General features: G+C 43.6%; 1 protein-coding gene across 11 annotated transcripts in view; it reads right to left on the bottom strand.

The window, feature by feature from the left end:
- The window catches only part of LOC139770720 (bromodomain adjacent to zinc finger domain protein 2B-like), a 150,704-nt gene that overhangs the window by 37,151 nt on the left and 93,303 nt on the right, over positions 1-20,250 (bottom strand). For all 11 annotated transcript variants that reach the window (XM_071702838.1, XM_071702841.1, XM_071702842.1 and 8 more), the window contains exons 3-4: positions 16,262-16,319; positions 7,323-7,482 (exon numbers count right to left, since the gene is read on the bottom strand). In XM_071702838.1, coding sequence (XP_071558939.1) covers positions 7,323-7,473 — 151 coding nt within the window. In that variant the 5' untranslated portion in view covers positions 7,474-7,482; positions 16,262-16,319. The remainder of the gene's footprint in view (positions 1-7,322; positions 7,483-16,261; positions 16,320-20,250) is intronic.

Here is a 20,250-nt window from a genome sequence, read left to right as displayed (position 1 = left end):
GACGTAAACTTGACGAAATTGCAGTTAGGAGATCCGCGGAGTTATCGATTCATCGGCGGATGGTCAGGTCGGGGAAAAAGTACGGTCGGGAGGAACGGCAGGTGGACGACAGGCCGGACGAAATTGGAGAAGAAAATAGATTACTCGGCGATTCGTGCGCTCGTCGCGCAGCCGCGAACGGAAAAGATATGCAGTGTGACGCACGAAACGATATTTCGTACGTGAATTGTATAACATCAGCAAACTGCGAGGTGTTCATTTCTCGCTGCGACTTAATTGCTCGCAAATTCGACGTTTTATTGCTTTACTTTAGAAATGTGTATTTAAATTTGAGGTATAGTTTCCTGACACCCGGTAGAACTAGCCGCGTGCGTAAGCATAACCGGTTAACGGCTACGATACGTAAACGATATTATGTTACGTAAATAGATTAATAATTAATAGGTTAAGGGTCGTTTACGGGCACGGTCGAGGTAGGTAATAAGTGGAGAGTTTTCTCTTCTCTCTTTTTCTTTCTTCCTCTTTAGAGATATTCGTGTTTAAAGAGCTAGGGAACGTAGGTTTGTATTACTATATAGCTGTATATATCTGATTACATTTAGATATATACAGCAAGGTTGGAAATAATTCTATGTATAAAGTTTCGTTTCTACAGAACTTTTTAGCTTCAAACAGCTTAGCTCCAACAGTGAAATATATTTCGAACAGCTGTTGCTCTAAATCTCTTCAGCCAACATCAACTGCGCTCCTTTCAACAATGTCGCGAATCAATTACGCGCAGAAACGAATTATCTCCCTAATTTAATTTAATTTGCCTAACGTGAACTTGAACTCTATCTAACAATAGACGAGAATGAGATTAAGTAGGATACTATCTGTCAAATCTATTAATGCTGCGTTACTTGCAATTTCGAATGTAAGAAACAGGTAAATAATTGAGATCGAAGAATCACTTATCTCTTCGACTTCAAAAGTTAAAAGAGAAATGACAAATGAAGCTGATACTACCTCGCAATTCTTTCTAACATCAACGCCGTGAATATTTTCACTTGTCTCCGACGTGACAGAGGCGCGCGATTCACACGTGATATCGTCCGCCAATCTTTCCCGTCCTCTCCCGTTCTCTCGAGATATAAGATCACTCGACAAAGAAAGTACCACGAGCATATACATTGAAAGGTATCGGCGGTTCAAAGTCCATCCGAAGCGCTAACAACGTGCATTATGCAGCCGCGCTGCGAGGTGGTCGTGGCACGCGGAATATTCCCGCCGAGGCAATCTGCACGAAAGAAATTTACGGTTACATAATTCAGTGGCTTAATGTTTTAAGGGGAGGTGGGGAACGGGGCTGTGGCGCGGGAACGTATATTCCTGAAAGTCGATTGATATTCTTGTATTTCTCGGCTGGATGCGTCTCATAGGGCACGAGAGTAACACACACGTCGCACATCCCTTCGTATGTTCTCCCTCCCCCTTGTGTGTTTCTCCTCCTCCTCCCTGCTCCCTCACGGTCGTTTTTTTTTCATCGCCTCGAGAGCCGCGTGTATGTACGAATTCGAAGCACGATAAACGCATTTATCAAGCCGCGCGAGCGTTACGCGAGTGGAAACGAGAGAGCGATGAGCGGGCGTTCGTATCAGTGGCGTAGTTAGATTTCTTGCGTTATTACATGAATTCTTCGTTTTTATCAATTTATATGCACATTAGTAGATGACTATATAAAAATATATAAAAATGTACGTCGAACTTATAGAACTAGAATTAGTAAAGGCAATACCATAAGAACGTGTAGTGTGTGAAATTACATGTTTGTACAACACCGAGGTAGCAATTTATGTGAGAAGTACGTATTATATTTAATTAAAATAATTTCTAAATATGTAATCAATCAAAAGAACGTGTAATAGACAACACTGAACTACCGAATACAGTATCTGCTTTCAGCAAAAGATAATAAATTATGAATTATGGATAAGTCTAGATTGACGTTAAATACTGATTTTATACTCTAATATTGAATTAATTATCATTATCATGAAGTCGTGTCAAACTCAAAATAAACGTATTAATATCGATATAAATAAGCGTCAAATACTGACTTCACCAAATAATCCCCAATAAATCGGGTATTAATAATTAAGATTACACAAGAAAAAAAAACTTGGTTTTTCCGTGCATATCTTGCGCGTTAAATAAACGAAACGCGTGTCATCTGCACTCGTGGGTTCCTATGGTTTTTGTTTATTCACGCTACATGATAGTTACACCCCTGGTTCGTACGTAGCCGGCGGCCACGTGTGAGTCCGACATACTATCGCTCACGCGCGCGTACAAACGAGAGGGGCGTCATTTGTGCCGAGTTAAAGTATGTACTCGCATTTACACGCATTCTCTCGCACCGGCCACGTGCATGCGTAAACGACAATAGTTTACGCGTATAATACATAAACTATGCAAATGATCGTTCTAGATGTAATCTATGCAAATAACGCGCAATCTATGTAGACACTGCTATAATAGCTGTAACTACTCGTGTCTTTCTTTCTTTTTATTTACGTATGTAAAACGATTGTCCCAAATGAAATAAAGCTGGTTGGATAAATGCGAATTTATCTTCCTCTCTTTCTCTCTCTTTCTCTCAAAGAGACTAAAATTAGAAACAATTCGAACATTTTCTCATTTTTACTGGACCGTTGTATCAATAGCGTAAATTATTACAATGCTTAATACGCTGAATGGATTATTTAACATTGAGCACGCGATAAAAATACGAATCCGTAGCGCGTATTTTTACGGCGCATTTCATGCTAAATTAAAAGTCCAATTTCCATCTCTGGATTTGCATCAACTGCAATTCGATCGTACTTTTGGCGAAATAAATTCGTATTCCACGTATTAAGCGCACGATATTATCGTCAGAGATTCCGAGAGATAGCGCATTCCATTTTCACAAGCGATATACAATTTTGGAAAAAGAAAAGAGCCAATACTCGAATCTGGAGTAGAGAACATTTTTTCGTGTTAAGCGCGCATAGAGAATACTGGAAATGTTTCACCAGGATTTATTGCTTCACTCACACTTTAATCGCGTCTCCGTTCGCGTCTTCGATCGGGCTCTCGCCGGCGCGCATGGCGGCACGATGAGCTCGACAACAAACGAGCTTTAAGAGGAGACCATGGCTCGCCCAGCGGTGTTCGTGTCGGGTGTGGGTGGTAAAACCGTCAGGTCGCGAAGGGTCACAGAGCAATGGAATCGCAAACGAGCGACGAGAGAGAGAGAGAGAGAGAGAGAAAGAGAGAGGAGGGGGTGGAAAGGGGGAAAGGGGAAGCGAGACAGAAAAGGCAACAGGAACACAAAGAACGAACGAGGCGGAGGGACAGAGAGAAAGAAGGAAGAGAGACAGTAATTTTTTCCTGTGCGCTCGATTCTTCGCCTTTTATTTCCCACGAATGACAGCGTTTTATTTGCGACGTACGACACAGGCTAACGATGATGCATGCGCGAGAGACAAACGAGCGCGATAAAGGCCTCGATAAGCGAAAAGTCAAAGTGTTGCCGATGAAGAAATGAAAAAAAAAAAAACAATAACATCCGAATGACCGTAGTGCCATTAACGTTGTATAATGTGGCACTTTGTGAAATTTAAACTCCGTCAAGGACTTTCACGAGAAACGTTACTTATTCGATCGTCGAACTCTATAGCGGGATCATTATCCGTACGCGAAGTTCTCCACGTGCGTTCTTTCACGTTGTTACTAATTTGGCGCATAATAAAGAGAAAGAGAGAGAGAAAGAGAGAATGAGTGTGTGTGAGTGCGCGCGCGAGCGTATTCCTTGCGATCATCGTAGAAAAGGAATCAAGAGAGGAGAAGATAATGGAGACGGAGGAGAGAAACTGCAGTACAGCGGAGAAGTATCGTTTACCCGCACAGATCTTTCCGTTTTCCTACTTTGCCTAAATGACGGCGTCTTCTCATCTCACGGTGCACTCTCGCCGCGGCGCTGATACCGCCGCGAGTTCTCCGCCCTCGAGATATTAACGATGCCGAGAGGTCGACGTCGACGTCAAGACGAGGAAGCAGCGACGGCGGTGGCGGCGACGGCAACGCGGCGGTGTGGATGTGGGTATATATCGCAAACCCCGGATGGTAGCTTCAAACGAAAATTCTGCCGCGTCCAACGAGTTTGTATCGAGCGTAGGAGGTAAAAGCACCACGGGGTTGCGGATAGAGAAAGATAGAAACAAGAAGAGAGAGAGAGAGAGAGAGAGAGACGCGGATAAAGGTAGGACGTGAAAGAGAAGGCGAATGCAGCTTCGAATGAAACAGGACGTAGTGTGGGTCGACGAGCGCAAACGAGAGATAGCCAAAAGAAAGAGCGAGAAAGAAGGGGGAGGAGAGGAAGCGAAGAGAGCGTGATAGCGCGAAAAGAGAGCAAGAAAGAGGGACAGAGGCTTCTCGTAGCGCGCGATGCTGCTGTTGCTGTTGCTGCAGAATGAGGCAGGGACGAGGGAAACGAGGAACGCGAGAGAGAGAGAGAGAGAGAGAGAGAGAGAGAGAGAGAGAGAGAGAGAGAGAGAGAGGGGGAGAGAGAGAGAGAGAGAGAGAGAGAGGGAGAGAGAGAGAGAGAGAGAGAGAGAGAGAGAGAGAGAGAGAGAGAGAGAGAGAGGGGGGGGGGGAAACTGCCACAGACCTCGGTCTGCCCGTGGTAGGCGAGGTGAGGTGGCAATCAATAAATATACAGAACCGGCGAAGAGCGAGGGAGACGAAGGGTGGCCGAGCGACTGAGCGAGCGAGTAAGCGAACGAACGAACGAGCGGCGACCGACCGAGAGCGAGAGAACGATGAGAAAGAGAGAGGGGCACCTCGCCAGTTGCGTCCGTCCGACCGTTCGTTCGTTCGCTCGCTCGTTCGTTCGTTCTTGCGTCCCCAAAGCCCTACGGACCTAAACCCGGAGTGAGAAAGGAGAAAAAGCGACACGGAGCGCGAAGGATCGAGCGAGATGGCGTGGACGAAAAAAGTCGCCGGCGAAGACGGAGACGGATGACAGCGATGGACAGGAAACCTAGCTAGCGCGGAGGAAGGGGAGAGGAAGACAGAAAACGTAGCGGAGGGCAACTTGGGAGAGAGAAGTCCCACCCGAAGGCCGAGAGGAGTGCGCGGCTCGATGGCGGTCCAGGAAATACGAAGAGGGACGGCGGGTCGAAGGTGAAGGGACGAAATAAACGACGAGGTCCCGTCTTCGTGGAGAGCGACCGAAAATCCTGCCTAGCGAGGGAACGAGAGAGCCTTTCGAGATGAAATCGAGACGAGTCGAGAAATGAGGAGCGCAGAATGCATCTCCGGCTGCATTAACGGACAATTGTTCCGTTCTCGTATAGAAGAAACGCATGTGACTTATCAGACAAATAAATGTATATCCTTTTTGTAAATTATAACGCAAATTGAGTTTATATTCATATATATCATTAAAGTGCGATTACTACTTTATTATCTATATCATGAAAAAACTTGCTCTATTAATTTATAACTGTTAACTCGCGGCATAATCGCTTTCTTTCATTGCTTTGTACGTTATATAATTATTCAAATGGTCCAATATAATTATTTTCAGATCTGTATTTAGCTAAATTTTTAAAAAAGATACAAGCGTCGCTACAGACTGACTTTGAAAATTCAAGATTAAATAACTTTTATAGAGAACCATTGAGAGACCTCAATTTGCCAACCGATTCCATCTCTCATACTTGAATACGGCTCTCACTCGGGCGAGGGTAAAAAAGTTTAGGGCAATGTATCTAGACGCAGCGCTCGGAACGAGTCTCGACGAGGAGGAGCGCGAGTTCTCTCCTTTGTCGCGAGGAAGCGGCCGAGGATCGACGGAAGGAGCCTCGATGACCTTGGAAGGAGAGAAAGGCTGGGTAGGATGTGCGCGCGCGGGACTAATTGATTTCGGGCCGGGGCTGAGGGGAAGAGAAAGGAGGCCCTTCGCTCGTTAAGGCGGCACTGATATATATCGCGTTGACGCGCGAGAGCGTATTGGGCCCCGCTTTGCATCACGCGTCCGGCTTTCGAACGACCCTGTAAATCCACGGCAAGTGCAACGCGCGTCGTAACGGTGCGGTATATACACACACACACACGCGCATGGAGAGAATAACCTTAGATTAGTGAAAATATATCTTACTTGATCCCCGATTTCATTAGAGAACTTATTCATGCGACAAGCCTTATCATCCTTATTGTCCCATTATATTGGTTGAGAAAATAAAATATATCTAAAATATATAAATAGACATGAAACTTAATTGTAAGTTTGATTAAGTATATAAAAGAAAGGAAGAGAGAACGTCACATAGAATGACTCGTGGCGATAAGTTGCGATTGTATCTTGAGAAAGAACATCAAAGATATACGCATATACCTGCGGGAAAAAAACGCTCGTCGCTTTCGTTACTTCTTAAATTCCTTGTTGCACTTTTCAATTTGTCAGCTTACGTACTCGCGGTCCGATCATGCGAAGTCGACTTCGTCGCCCGTCGCGGAAACGTGCTTCGGCAACCGAAATCGGAATCGCCAGGAGTAAACTTCCTCCTGGACAAGCATCATAATTCACGCCGACAAATATGCCGTCGGAACTCCGTGCATATACCCTCTCGAAATACCGAACACGCGCGTCCACAAGCCGTTCGTTACACGGAAAATATTTGCCCGTTTCGTCTAAACAATATCGCGTACGATCGCGCGGATCAAATAAAACTGAGCGCTCCCGACCGGGCCAGTTAAATTAGAAAAGCAAAGGGGGAGGGCATCATCGGGTTCGGAGGAACGAAGCGGAAGGACTTGTTACGAGATGCAAACGAGATCATTAGTTAATGAACAAAACGCCATTGTTGCGCCGCCGATACAAAAGTCATTCGCATTGTCCGTCCATTCGCGCACGTGAGTTTGCTCCTTTCGAACCTGTTACCTCCGACACTACGCTATTTTCTGCCGATCTCCCCGCCTGTAATTAACTGTCAGACGGAGTTATATCGTAAGATAACCGATTACAATGTAGATGTTGGATATTTTACAGATAGAGCTAGCCTGGCGCTGAAGAAATCCCGACCATTAGAGCGCGGAGAAGAAACGCTCTCCTCTATTATCGGACTTCTCTTCCCCCGCGACCTACCTTCGCCCGACTTCGCCGCTTCGCATAACGATGCCGCTTATCGCGTCCGCACATAGTTTTACGGTCGGAACGAGCGGAAAAGAGAGAGCGAAAGAGAGAGAAATCCCTCCGAAAAAAGAAGGCAGCGGAACGAGCGAAAATGACTTACCGCCGAAGAGTGCAGTAGGATCGAGCAACGGATTGGCCTGGTCCGCCTGGAGTTTCTCGGAGGTGGAGGTGGCGCCCGGAGTCGCCGCCGTCGCTTCAGCTCCGCCACCTCCGCCGCCTCCGCCGCCCGATGCGGAGTTCTCCTTCTCCATGCCAGTCCTCTGAAACATCGCACATGGTTTCGTTACAGAAGTTCGTTCTCACGCGCAACGCGCGCGCGGAGTCCGCACCGACGCGCGACGCGACGCTGCATCGCCAAGGACTCCGGCACACACTTCGCCCGTTCTTTATCTCGAAAAATCCGACAAGGGGGGTAGGGGGGGAGGAGGAGACGGAACAGGTTTCGCGCCGCGCACGATATTTACGACGGAGTTGCAGCGCAGTCGGCGCATCGAGATTTCGGTGCGCGAAATTTTTGGCGAGACGTGCAGCCTCGGCGACGCGGGAGATTATTACTCGAGGTGAAAAACGAGAGAAAGAGACGAAGAACGCGCTTTATCGACCAGCTGTAACGGAAAGGATTAAAAATACTTGTTTACTTACTAAATATATGGTTTCCGAGATTTAATAAAACTTTCAGAGACATTTTTCACTTTTTCATTAACGCGTTTATATAGACTATATTATTTAACAAGCTCATAACAAAGTCGTAACTTCTCATAAAAAAAACGTTGTTAATTAATTAAATTTAAATTGTATGTTGAGAATTAGCTACATGAATTCAGTAAACTGAAATAAAATACTCGATTAAATTCTCAATAATTCGACATCGTGAGCGTAATTTGTAATCGTAAGGAGTAATCAAATTTTCCTTAAATAATCATGTTGATGAAAATCATCGAACCAGAAGAGTGCCTTTATTTTCTATATAATTTTCTATATAATGCGTACAATAGCCTCTACAATATGGAATATCGTCGCCTCGGAGATACTTCAGGCTCCTCCACCTAATTGCGGCAATTAACACTCTGCCAACCGCGCAAGTTACGCATTGACTAACTTACGCGCTGGGCATCGTATAATTTTCCGCGTCCTCAAAGGTTTCCTCTCTTTCTCTTTCTCTTAAAATTTCTTGTAGTACGGCTTCTTCAAACTAATTAAAAGTCACAGAAGAATGGCGTAGTACAAAACAGGTAGGTCTATCCATTTAGTCAGTGATAAATCATGAGACGGGTAGATCTACTCAAACAGTCGGCAAACTGTTAAGCAGATTACCGTGGAAAATGCATTTTGTGGAAATATTTCTCGACAGAGAGAAAAAAAAGTCACGTTTACACACCACGAGCGTGAGTACGCACACACGCACACGCACACGAGCGCAGCTCGCACGCATTTGCATTCGACGACTGTTTACCAGTCGAAGAAAGGCTTCCTCCAGCGGCGCTTTAAATAAAGGTCGTTCTCCCCTCCATCTTTTCCCCTCCAGCGCTTCAATCAGCTGACTGGCGCACTCCCCTCCCTCCGCCGCCCAGCTGTTGTATAAATATACATCGTTACAACGTTGAGTTAGGTTAGGCTGATGCTAGGCTAGACGATGCACCGGCGGCGGCGGCGGCGGCGGCGGCGACGCAGCTATTATCATACAGCCAGCATAGTTGTTATCATATGCACGAGTCCGCGAGACGAAGCGAGATTAACGTCGCCGCGATTACGTTAATTAATCCTCGAGCGAGATAATTTTTCACCTTTCGTATCTTTCTCTGGAAATCCAAGCTTTAGCCATCTGTGACGTTTCGCTGATATCTGTACTGATACGGCGAATGTTTGTGTCAAGCATACGCATATGTGTGAAATTATCTCTGTTTCTCTTTCTCTCTCTTTTATCTCCGTCCTTTAAAGAGCGTCATTTCGGAAAGCACGAGTGCATCGTTCAGCGATAAACGGATTCTCAGTTCGAATGGAATGCTGAAATGGCATTTACTACCGTTATTAACTCGTTAGTCCTTAAATATAGCCGTGTACGCCGCGAGCGAGCCGTCTCAATGCATTTTCTGCCGCTATTCACGCGGGCGGAATGCGTTTTCAAACGCGAAAGAATCCGTGCTCGACGAATTAATCCTGATTCTATTGAAAACGGAATTTTCATACTTGGGAAAAAAAGTGTACGACCGTATCCTCCGCCGATGCGAGGAACGTATTCCGTTTACGTAGCACACCAAAATTCGTAGACGGGTCAACCTCTGTTTTTAAAATTTACACACTGAGAAAAATCTCTCGGAAAAAGTTAACACAATATTGTAGACCTTATTTTGTCAGATAAGTAACTTTAAATTGTAATGTAATAGAAAATATGAAATACACCGATTAACTACAATTTTGTAGCAAAATTTATTTTGTCACATGCAAACACAAAAACTGTGATTCTGTGAAACAAACGTGCGAATTAATATTATAATATTTTACAGTCTTAAACAGTTTGTCAATTGATTTCAGACAATCTGAGAATAATTTTTTAGAACAATTTTTTAGACTCATTTACTACAATTTATCCCTGTCCCTATTTGTACTATTATTTGTAGAAGAGATCTTCACAATTGTACTATCTGATGCTACACTTTTTTCTGAGTGCACGCGCGCGCGCGACGCTTACCTAATCGATTATCTTCCGGCGGAGTGTATTATTCACTGCAACGATAGAGAAAAATTCTAATGCATATACCCACTTCCTATTCCGCATACTATCATGTCACAACCGGAATAAACCCGGGACAGGGAAAATTCACCGTGTGGTCTGGTATACACAATAGCCTTCATTCCGTGCTACGAGTCGTCACGCGATCGTTATCGGCGACGTATTGATTCAAGTTGGCCCCCCCCCCCTCGTTCTTATCGGCTCGTAACGGTCTTATTGGAGAGTCTTCGCAAAGCATCCAGGATTTCTAGGGTCGCGTTGATCGATCCGTTGAATGATGGCGAAAGTAACGTATAAATAATTCCGCGTTCTTTATTCTCGTTAATCTAATGGATGAGAAGGCAGATAAAGAAAGCACTTAGTATTGAGTGGCATATCGCTAAGGCGAAAGAAAGAAACCAAGATAATCCGATTTAAATATTTCAGAGATATTTCTAAACGCGTGCGTCTACGTTTTCCGCGTATCCTTTCTTTATTGGCTTCCTCTTACTTTTATGAGCCACGCTCTAAGAGGATCATCGTAAAATGGCTCTTTTATATTTAAACCTAGACATTTAGGATATGCGGATATATTTAACACACACAGTTAAAAAAGGAATTAGTTTATAATCATATATATATATATATATATATATATATATATATATATATACCTACACAGTTTTAAATCGTGTTCTTTCTCACTTTCTCATCTACATTATCTTTTTAAAATCCATTTTCAAAAATAATGTACTACAATTTTTCATCGTTTTTCTTTAAAATTCGATTTCTTATAGAATGAAATAAGTCCATTTATATACAAAAATGTAGGAGGTGCGTTACATAGATTTTAAATTTTTACTGCTTATAAAATATTATTCATACCATTGTTATAAATTATAAATGTACTACCTTTACAGTTTACAAATATCAATAATGTAGTTGTTCATTAAACAGGTATTCATTTATAATTATTTAACTCCGGAAAAATTCAATTAAGCAATGTACCAGATATTTATGCATGCCGCATTGTAGTAAGCAGTTATCTCGCGGTGATATATATATATATTTCAATATCCATATATAGAATTTGCGCGATTATTTTGCATCACAAGCAGTTAATAGAAAGGAACTCTTACAATGGCTCTTACTGCGCTTTCAGATTTGTGAATGGTGATGTCGTGCGAAGCCTCTCTCGTTTGTAATTGACAAAAGAAGCCGCGTAGAAGCCCTTTAATTGTCGCCGGAAATTATCCTCCGAATAACTGTGACAGGAAAGCGCGCCCTTTCAATATCTTCTATACTATTGCTATTATTACTACTCCTTTGCTTGTGTGTGTTGGTAACTAAAAGCGAAAAGTCGCAGACTCTAATTAACGAAAATTCCGAGTTTCGCGCGTACAATCATTAGAGTATCTTTAACTATCTCAATTAAGTATCAAAATTAGTACTTCAATGACTACTATTTTCGCTGAAAATTTGTACATTATTTTCCAACACAATTTGCGATATATTATTTGCATTGTTATACTTTACATTTTTACTATCTGGAAGGGAAAATTTCTTGCCTTGATGGAGAGTATAAATAAATGCTTTTTCTACGTGTTATCTTTTCTCTTAAAATTAGAAATAAGATCTGTCAATGTGACAGAAGTATGACTTTTTGCCTATTGATGAACACGTTCCGAATTCTAAAAACAGAAATGTCACACTTGACGCTTGTCGAAGTAATATCGATTCTCATGATATTATCAAATTTTCCTGTTGTCCAATTTCCAATTAAAGTTGCTTCAGCTTTAATAATAAAGCCGCAATTTAATCACAATGATTCTATTTTTAAACACAATAGACACATTAATTAAATAAAATTGGGAATTCGGGGTGCGATCTTGAGCATTTTTAAAGTTTATTATACGAACGACATCTAAACTTTTTAATGGCGTAAAGAAAGAGAGAGTGATGTACAATTAAATCAAATACTTTAGTTCCCGCGAATGTTCCTTTCAATGCAGAACTTGGACAATTTTCGATAATTTCCGAACTCTTATAGTGGTGCGCGCGGTGCTGAGATAGGTATCAGAATCCGCGGTCGAAATTATCACCTACATTCGAGGAACGTATAATTAGACGCGTCTCCCGGGCGCGCCGAATAACATGGTATAACCGAGCTCGCGCAATTACTGCTGCGGCAACACGGCTCGTTTATCAATCTCTTCAAAAGAGTTTCTTTCCTGTGTACATCACGCAAAATTCGCGCAAGAAGGAATGCTTATAACTAAGCATTAAGCATATCAATATTTTTCATTGTTCCTTCACGAGCGTATATTCAACTTTTTTTTTACAAAATATATCAATGTCATTCGTGATAGCTGAAGGAATTTATTGTCAGAGAAATCCTTCTCTATGACAACAAATTAGTAAAAATTAATCAACGTATTATAACGAAAGTGTGCGCAGTATTTTTCACTCATTCATTTCTTTTAAATAATGCTTTTCTATTAGCTAATTAGATATCGGTTCTCAATTTATAAAGAGAAAATTTGAATCTCACTAACGTCACTGGATAACATCGCGTTCAGTTCTAATTATCGGAGTTAAATTAACGTGATTTAAAACAATACGTGCAACGAAAATAAAATATCGATACGCGGACAATATCGAGGCATTGTAAAGAGATCCATTCGACGATTCGACATCGTCGTCATCCGCACGGCGTTCGGAATATCCGGGCGACGCCACCCCGGTTTTCAGCTAGGCGGGCACACTTCGAGATGCTCGTAAATTGGCGAGGAAGAGAAGGGCGAGGAACGAGGGCGAGAAGGGTGGGCGAGAGGGGAGGTGGACGCCTTAAGGCAAGGGAACGCGGGGGCGGCGAACCGAGAGCAAAAGGAAGACACGGACGCGACCATCGATTTCTCGACCGGTATTACGCTCCTTTCCTTCGGCCGGGAAAAGCTCGGGTGCCAGCCTGGAACACGGTCGTTGTCGTGGTAGAGAAAAGAGCCCGGTGACGAGGAAGAAACGCGCCGTTTGTTCGCGAAATGCGACGCCCTCCGCGCCGACAATGCGCGTCCGACTTCAACTTATTGCGTTTATTCTTGCGCTCCCTCTCCGCTTTTCGAGCTTCGAATATCTCGACCTTATTAATCCATGAATATCTCGCGTCTCGACATCAGATAGCGGGATAAATCGGTTTATTCGGAAGGAACGTTACTCTAATTTTTCAGAAAGCATTCGGAAAAAAATGCACTCGGTATCATTAATAAACGAGAATACAAAGTTCTCTCTGCCTGACTGCTAATGCAGCTTAATGACGTATTCGCATGTTCATCCTTATTAATAATGTAATGCACGATGTGGTATCTGTGTCTAATGTTTTTCTATTTTACCGCAGAGATAGAAAAATGTGCGTGAGATTACGCGATAACCATCCGTTCTTCGAAGCAAAGCCAAGTGTATGATTACTACGTCGGTAATACCTTTTTCCCGTAACCGACTGTACGCTGCAAAACTTTGGCTCAACATTTTTACGTAAACCCATTTCTGCATTCTGCGACAACGCCGCGAAGAAGATACATAATTACGAGCGTTGGATCGATGCCACTGTGCCGCATCAGATAATACTTCCATATACGTTAATTATATCCGATTCCATTCCCCCGTGCTCGGAAGAAAAACATTACAGCCACACGCGGACCTTGCAACATGAATGTTTCATCCTGAAGCGAACGTATATCATCGTTATGTCGTAACAGTAATTAGTGAATTTAAATAGAACGCCAATTTACAACAAGTCCATCGCTATCCCAGTTAATTGCCGTAATGAAACCAGATGTACGCGAATATAATAATATTTGACAAACTGGAATTTTTGTTTCGAAAAGCTCGCAAGGGAGATGGACGTGAAACAATAAATGGATGAGACGTATAAAACTCTAACACACAAAATTGCAGGTTGATGTGGATAAACGTAATAGAGGTGCAATCCTAATAGCTTCGACAGGATAACGTTGTAATTAAAACGTTATAATATACAAGGAGATCGAAATGTGAGCGGCGAAATTTTAAATTTGACGAAGGCACGTTTATCGAAATAGCTCGACAAATTCCGGTAAACAGATTCGGGAAGATGTGACAATGTCCTCGACACGTCCGAGCGACGTGCGACGACGAGCCGAGACGCAGAACGTGAAGCACGCGAGCCTCGACAGCGTCACGAAGAGTGGCTCGTTCGCTCGCTCGCTCGCTCTGCGGCCAAGCTTAGTTTCCCATTCAATGAATCCTTACATGGAACACGTCGCCGAGGACGGCGGACATTACGCGCGTTCCCCGTCTTCTCCCCGTCTCCTCCCCGTCTCCGTCCGTGCCGTAGCAGATGGCACTCCTATCTGCGTCAATTACAGGCGGACTCTTCTCTCGTCGGGGCGTTTCGAGGGAAGAGATACGTGGCGCAACGAGGACCTCGGATCTTGATGGTTTCGCAGAGAGCGAACCGACATTACGGGCGGCCGCGTTGGTGTGCGGGCGGCGGGGATCGCGGAACAGGAGTGAGCAGAGAGGAGAGGAGAGGAGAGAGGAAAGGAGAGAGGAGAGAGAGAGAGAGAGAGAGAAAGAGACAGATCGTCGCAAGAGATGGTGGAGGTGGAGGAGCAGCACAGCAATCAATACAGAGCCAGCAGAGCAAAACCATCCCTCGACTACTCCGTGTGTCGCTCTCGCTCTCTCGCCCTCAGCTTCTCTCTCTCTCTCTCTTTTTCGAACGACCGCCGATATTTCTCTCCCTTTCTCTATTGGGCACACCAGTCTCTCTCTCTCTCTCTCTCTCTCTCTCCCTTCTTCGGTCTATCTCTCTCGAACCGGCGCGAATACAACGGTTGCATGAACGCGCTACAGCGCCGTTAACGGGGACTTCCCCACGCGTCCACCGAATACACGCGCAGATGCACATGCACATCCGTGGTGCACCAATACGAGGAGCGCGCGCGTACGCAACCAACGGGGCGACCGGGCGTCATGCTAGCGTACATACGTCGCATCGGCTGCAATTATAGCGGCGATGCTCGTAGCGCGTAGCACGAGAAACGAGAAACGTACGTGGCGTGCGAGAGCGAGCGAGCGAGCGAGCGAGATTGCACGAACGCGAGTATATAGATGTTCCTCCCGACCGAGAGCGCATATACTTTTTCCGCGAACTCGGCTATGCCGTGGGGAAAACGCGGAGATACGCGGAAGCTGTAATAAGCGAATTATGTGGGAGTACTCGCGACGGCGATCGATACGAAGAAATGCGCCGGGCCGAGCGCCCGTAATCCCTTTCGAGAATGCCGCGCGACGCCCACGGTGGAAATCGCCGCCGCCTCCATTCGCTGCGAATCGAATTCAAATCGATTGCGGAATGAAGTCATATTAACGCTCAAACAGCACTTTATTCAGGGAATAAATGCGGACCTGATCGGATTGTGGCGCGAGCATCTCGCATAAACTCAACGAAATGCTCGACATATCGCAAATAATCGTTAAAAATTTTTATTCGATAATAAAATCGTTGATAGAGATGTTTAATGAAGCATAATGACCTAATATATCGTGTATAGTAATCCGTATAAAAAAAAAAACAATATTTTAAAACTTTTAATTTGGTTTGTAAACTTAGAGTACGAAGAGTGCTTCATAAAAAACAACAGAATAGAATTTGTATTATCTCTTTCTGTTCTACTGTTTCTCTCTTTTTCTTTGTCGTGACACGTGTTTGATGCATTTTATATAGTGTTCTATAGTCGTATCGGAAGTTCAAAGAAGCTCTATTTTATGAGAAGTTTAAAAAAAAGTTGGATATGACACATGGTATACATATATATCAAGTTCCTACATAGCACTTGCGGTGTAAAAATAGAAAACCCGATAGTGAAATATTAATGTGACCCGTATTCTCTGCGTCTACCGCTCGTTACGCAGAGGAAAAAGATCAACGATCGGACAACGAAACGCTCGTGCGTGTGTACGAGCTTATGAAAATCGCCGCAGGCCATTTCGACTTTCTACCGTCTCTCGGCGGTGGAAGAAGACGCGATTAATGAGCCGCGAGAGCGCCACGATTAATATGATCATAATTGTCGAACGTAAATTACAGGATGGAGGAAGCGAGAGCGCGCGAGGCAATAAAACCCGCGATATTAAATTCGCAATTTGGAGGACATTACATATGCACGATACGTGCGTACGGGCATCGCTTAACGATCATTTCGCCAGCACTCTCGTTATAGCGCGCGGCATTCGTTCGCCATGCACACGCGCGCGCACACATGTACGAGGAACACTCATATACTCACGATTAATTACGAAGCCTCAACTCATAGTAGAAGCCGGCTCCGCGAGACTCCATCGCACCTGAAACACAGAAACACATTGCGTCGTTAATAACAACGCCGAACGGCCTGGGATGTTCTTATATCAGCCGGTCGAACGGGGATTATTAAGATGCGAACACGCGCGATCACCCTGCAGCGAATATCCCATCGGCGTGCGTTTTCACGAATCGCGAACGATCGCTTCGTTATTGCGCATCCAAGCATAAACGTTCCGATCGAACCGACGATGATAAAACAAACTTCCTCGTTTCTGCGGGGAGTTACTCCAGTTTCTAAAAATTCACGCGTAATCCATGTTTGTGGATTGACTTTGTCGAGGTGCTACCGCAACGATTTCAAACGCGTTTGCAACTCTAAGAAATTGGCAATTAGAAAAGAGCTCTTAGATACATTTTATTAGTTCTGAAAATCTTTGTCTGTTCATTAATAAAAAAGCGATATTCAAACCATTCAAAGAATTAATTAAAAACACTGCTACTATATTGAGACAAAAGTATTTTCTCATAAAAGCTTCATCAAACGTGTTAAAAATACTTGCCACGTCTAAAAATAGTCCAATTATATTAATACTCTGAAAATATCGTCTCAAAAACATCGTTTTCTATTTTTACTTATGGATAGTAAAATAATAGTGTTTGCTAGTGATGAAATATATAAATGAAAACACTCCTCTCTCCGTATCTTCATAACGACAGTCATAATTCAGAGTAGTCCGAAATTGAGACTAATCCCGAATCATTCATCATCATTACACGTACGTATCGTAACAGTTAACTGGCCGAAAGGTTCGTTGGGGGAGATAAGTGGCTGCATCTGGTATTCGTAACTACGCGTGCGCCTAGTCGATGCACGAAAGCGCATCGTGCATATAAACCGTGGAATCACATCCGTATCGGTATTCGCCCCCGCGCCCTCCCCCCTCCCCCCTCCTGACCAGCCACTCCATTTCTCTCTCTCTCTCGCTCTCTCGACTTTTCTCTATCGGCGCAACAAAGTGATACCACAAACAAGTAAATAGACTGCCGGCTGGAATTGACCAAAGTAATATTTGCCATCGATCGCGTTTGCCGCGGGAAAGGAAACACATGAATGTAGGCAAAGCGTTTACATTGGCGTACGCTAATGCATGAATGCCGAGTCAATGTTAGCGTTGCCTGCCTCGCCGTTGCGAAGTCGCTATCCGGTCGCGCGTCCATATTCCGCGTTTCGACAGAAATTATGATCGATACGATGGATATCGCAAACGTGTGTATCTAACCGAGACAATCGTATATGGCGGCGTTCTCCGGCGCGAAGAGGCGACACAGGCTATACCTCCCTTTAAACGCCCATGCACTTCAGATTTTTACGAGCCACTTGCAAAACCGACTCGACGTCATCCGCATGTAGTATTTCTGTGGTTTTGGCGTAACACGGATTTTTTTTATGGGACAGGACAATTGTCGCTACAAGTAACATACTGATAGTACATAGATCGTTAGCGTTTATTAAATATTAATCTTGTATACGAGTGTCAAGATTCTTGTCGGACCATCTAATTTTTTACACATGCAAATCTGTGATTAAGATATTATGACATGATTAATGATAATATTTCTTACATAAATTGTGAAAAGACTAAAAACGAGGATAGGAAGACTAAAACATGTACGCTCGCGCACGTTTAAGGAAACTTCTTTCAAAAAGATGCGCATGTATTAACATTGATATCGCTCAACAAGTCCACCGGAGAAAATAGGTCTCCGTGAAGTACGGAGTCCACTAACCGCGTTCTGGATACAATCCAAATGTTGCCCCATAAACCAAATTACCACTCACAATCAGACCTGGAGACGGCAAGATAATATACTCTCGTGTAACATTGTTATGTGAGTAGGATATTCTCTACAAACTCGAGCAAGAAATACCTCGGAATCTCGCAAACTTCACATTCCCGGCTATATTAATATCCCGCCAAAGTTCTTTCCTCCGTGTTGTTTATCGATGAACATGAGATGCGTGCATAATAGTGAAGAATATATCTGACATTAAAGCAGTAAAGCTATAAAATTTCACACATTTATTTCGCACATCTACAATTATGATAATAAAATCTACAATACAGAATCCATAATACTGGCAACCTATTAACAATCTAAATATTTTAGTTGCATGACATACAATCCGAATACATGTTTATCTTCAAACAGGAAGATTAAATAAATCTTCCTTATAGCAAACAAATATAACCGTGCTATCTTTCCCTCCCGATCGCAGAAAAAGAATCTTTGAGAAAAACCGTGTCATTAGCGGCAAACTCTTGCCGCTATCTTATATCGTTCGCGCGCTTCAACTTTCTCGACACGTCCGCGAATAATCAATAATCTGTTGTGCAATTAATTACGTGCGCTCTGACACGACCTTTAGTTTTTTTCATCACATGGAAAGCGCGATTTGCCCCCGGTGACGCGGATTAAAGAGTCCGGGATTCAATGGCTTGCCCGACCTCGGCCGATTTTATCTGCCAGGGCATTAATTCATTAATTAACGAGGAAGGCTCTTATCTGCCGGCGTTGATAACGGCCAAAAAGCCTCGACCTCGAGCGTGAAAAGGCGCGCACTCCCCCTCCCCTCCCTATCCCCGCGTATGAACGCGGAAAAGCCGCACCGCGACGTTTCAGCGATATCAAGCGCTTCAATTGTATCCATAATTCATGAATAACGTGACGTCCGTCATCCAAACGTCAATCGCGCGCGCGCGCGCGCGCACATACACATACCCACATAACGCACATATAACACGCGCGTTCGCGCGCACGCGGATATTTAAATTAGCGGCATCGTTCGCAATAACAATAACTTTTATTGGCAATACCGCGACGCAAAGCGTCAGCATATTAATCTTTTACCGCTCACTTTTGTGCCTCGTAAAACAGAATTATAAAGTATGAATTGTAAATTATACCGATTTCATTATCGCGTTGTTGCGGTCATAGATCCGACAACGCAATTTGCCTCATTTTATCTGAAACGGAAAGAGATGTGACGCGATAAGACCGACTGCATCGACAATGATTAAAAAAAGATATTACACAACTTTCTATCACACTGCTCTGTAATTAAGAACACGCCTTTACGCGCCTCGTCGATGCTCATCAAAGCGGAACACAATTACATCACCCACGTGTCGTATTTGCGAGTGTGTAAGTGCGGAATAATAATTATCTTCGGCTATCGATCATTTTGAACGGTACATTTTGTTAAATTATAGATCGGCACGCAACGACGAGCGGGAACACGAAATGGCCATTTTGCCGCTGTTAACTGTTGATACAGACAGTAGAATACCATCAACCACAACCATTGATTATCGCGGCCATCATCATGGTGCATCTTGCCCACGATTCATTTATTCATGTACAGCCAATTGTAATGCCCAAAATGAAAAACCACGAATCTATTCTTGAATATACATACTGAACATAAAATGCAATTATTATGACCTCAATTGATCAATGCAGAAGCACGTATTTGAATTCTCATATTTCTGATCACGCTTTAAAGGGGATAACGCATGTTATAATATGTAACATATGTGTATGCGTTAAGACGGTAAATATTTCAGTAAATATATATCCAAACACACTTCCGTTATAAATTCTCTTTTCCAAATCATTTTTCAACTACGTTAAGTCCGTTTCAGTTTCGCGGGTTTTCAAAAATCTTCGTTACGCGCTAATTACAATATATGATTGACGTTAACTTCTATACTGATCTACCTTAACGACGGTCAACGGAAAAAAACTCGGAAAGAGACAGTGCTCGGTGGAGTTCAACGATCCCTTGAGAAAGCGCCTGTAAATTGCGCGAGTTGTAACGAGAGTCAGCGAGACTGACTGAGTCATCGATATAACTTTACGTACGCACGTATGTGCACCCGTCACTACTACAGCTTCATTCACAAACACTGC

The sequence above is a fragment of the Temnothorax nylanderi genome, unplaced genomic scaffold, assembly GCF_030848795.1.
Source record: "Temnothorax nylanderi isolate EJ_2023f unplaced genomic scaffold, tnyl_v1.0 TNYL_tig0032_pilon, whole genome shotgun sequence".
NCBI classification, from domain to species: domain Eukaryota; kingdom Metazoa; phylum Arthropoda; class Insecta; order Hymenoptera; family Formicidae; genus Temnothorax; species Temnothorax nylanderi.
This window is presented reverse-complemented; position numbering and strand designations above follow the sequence as displayed.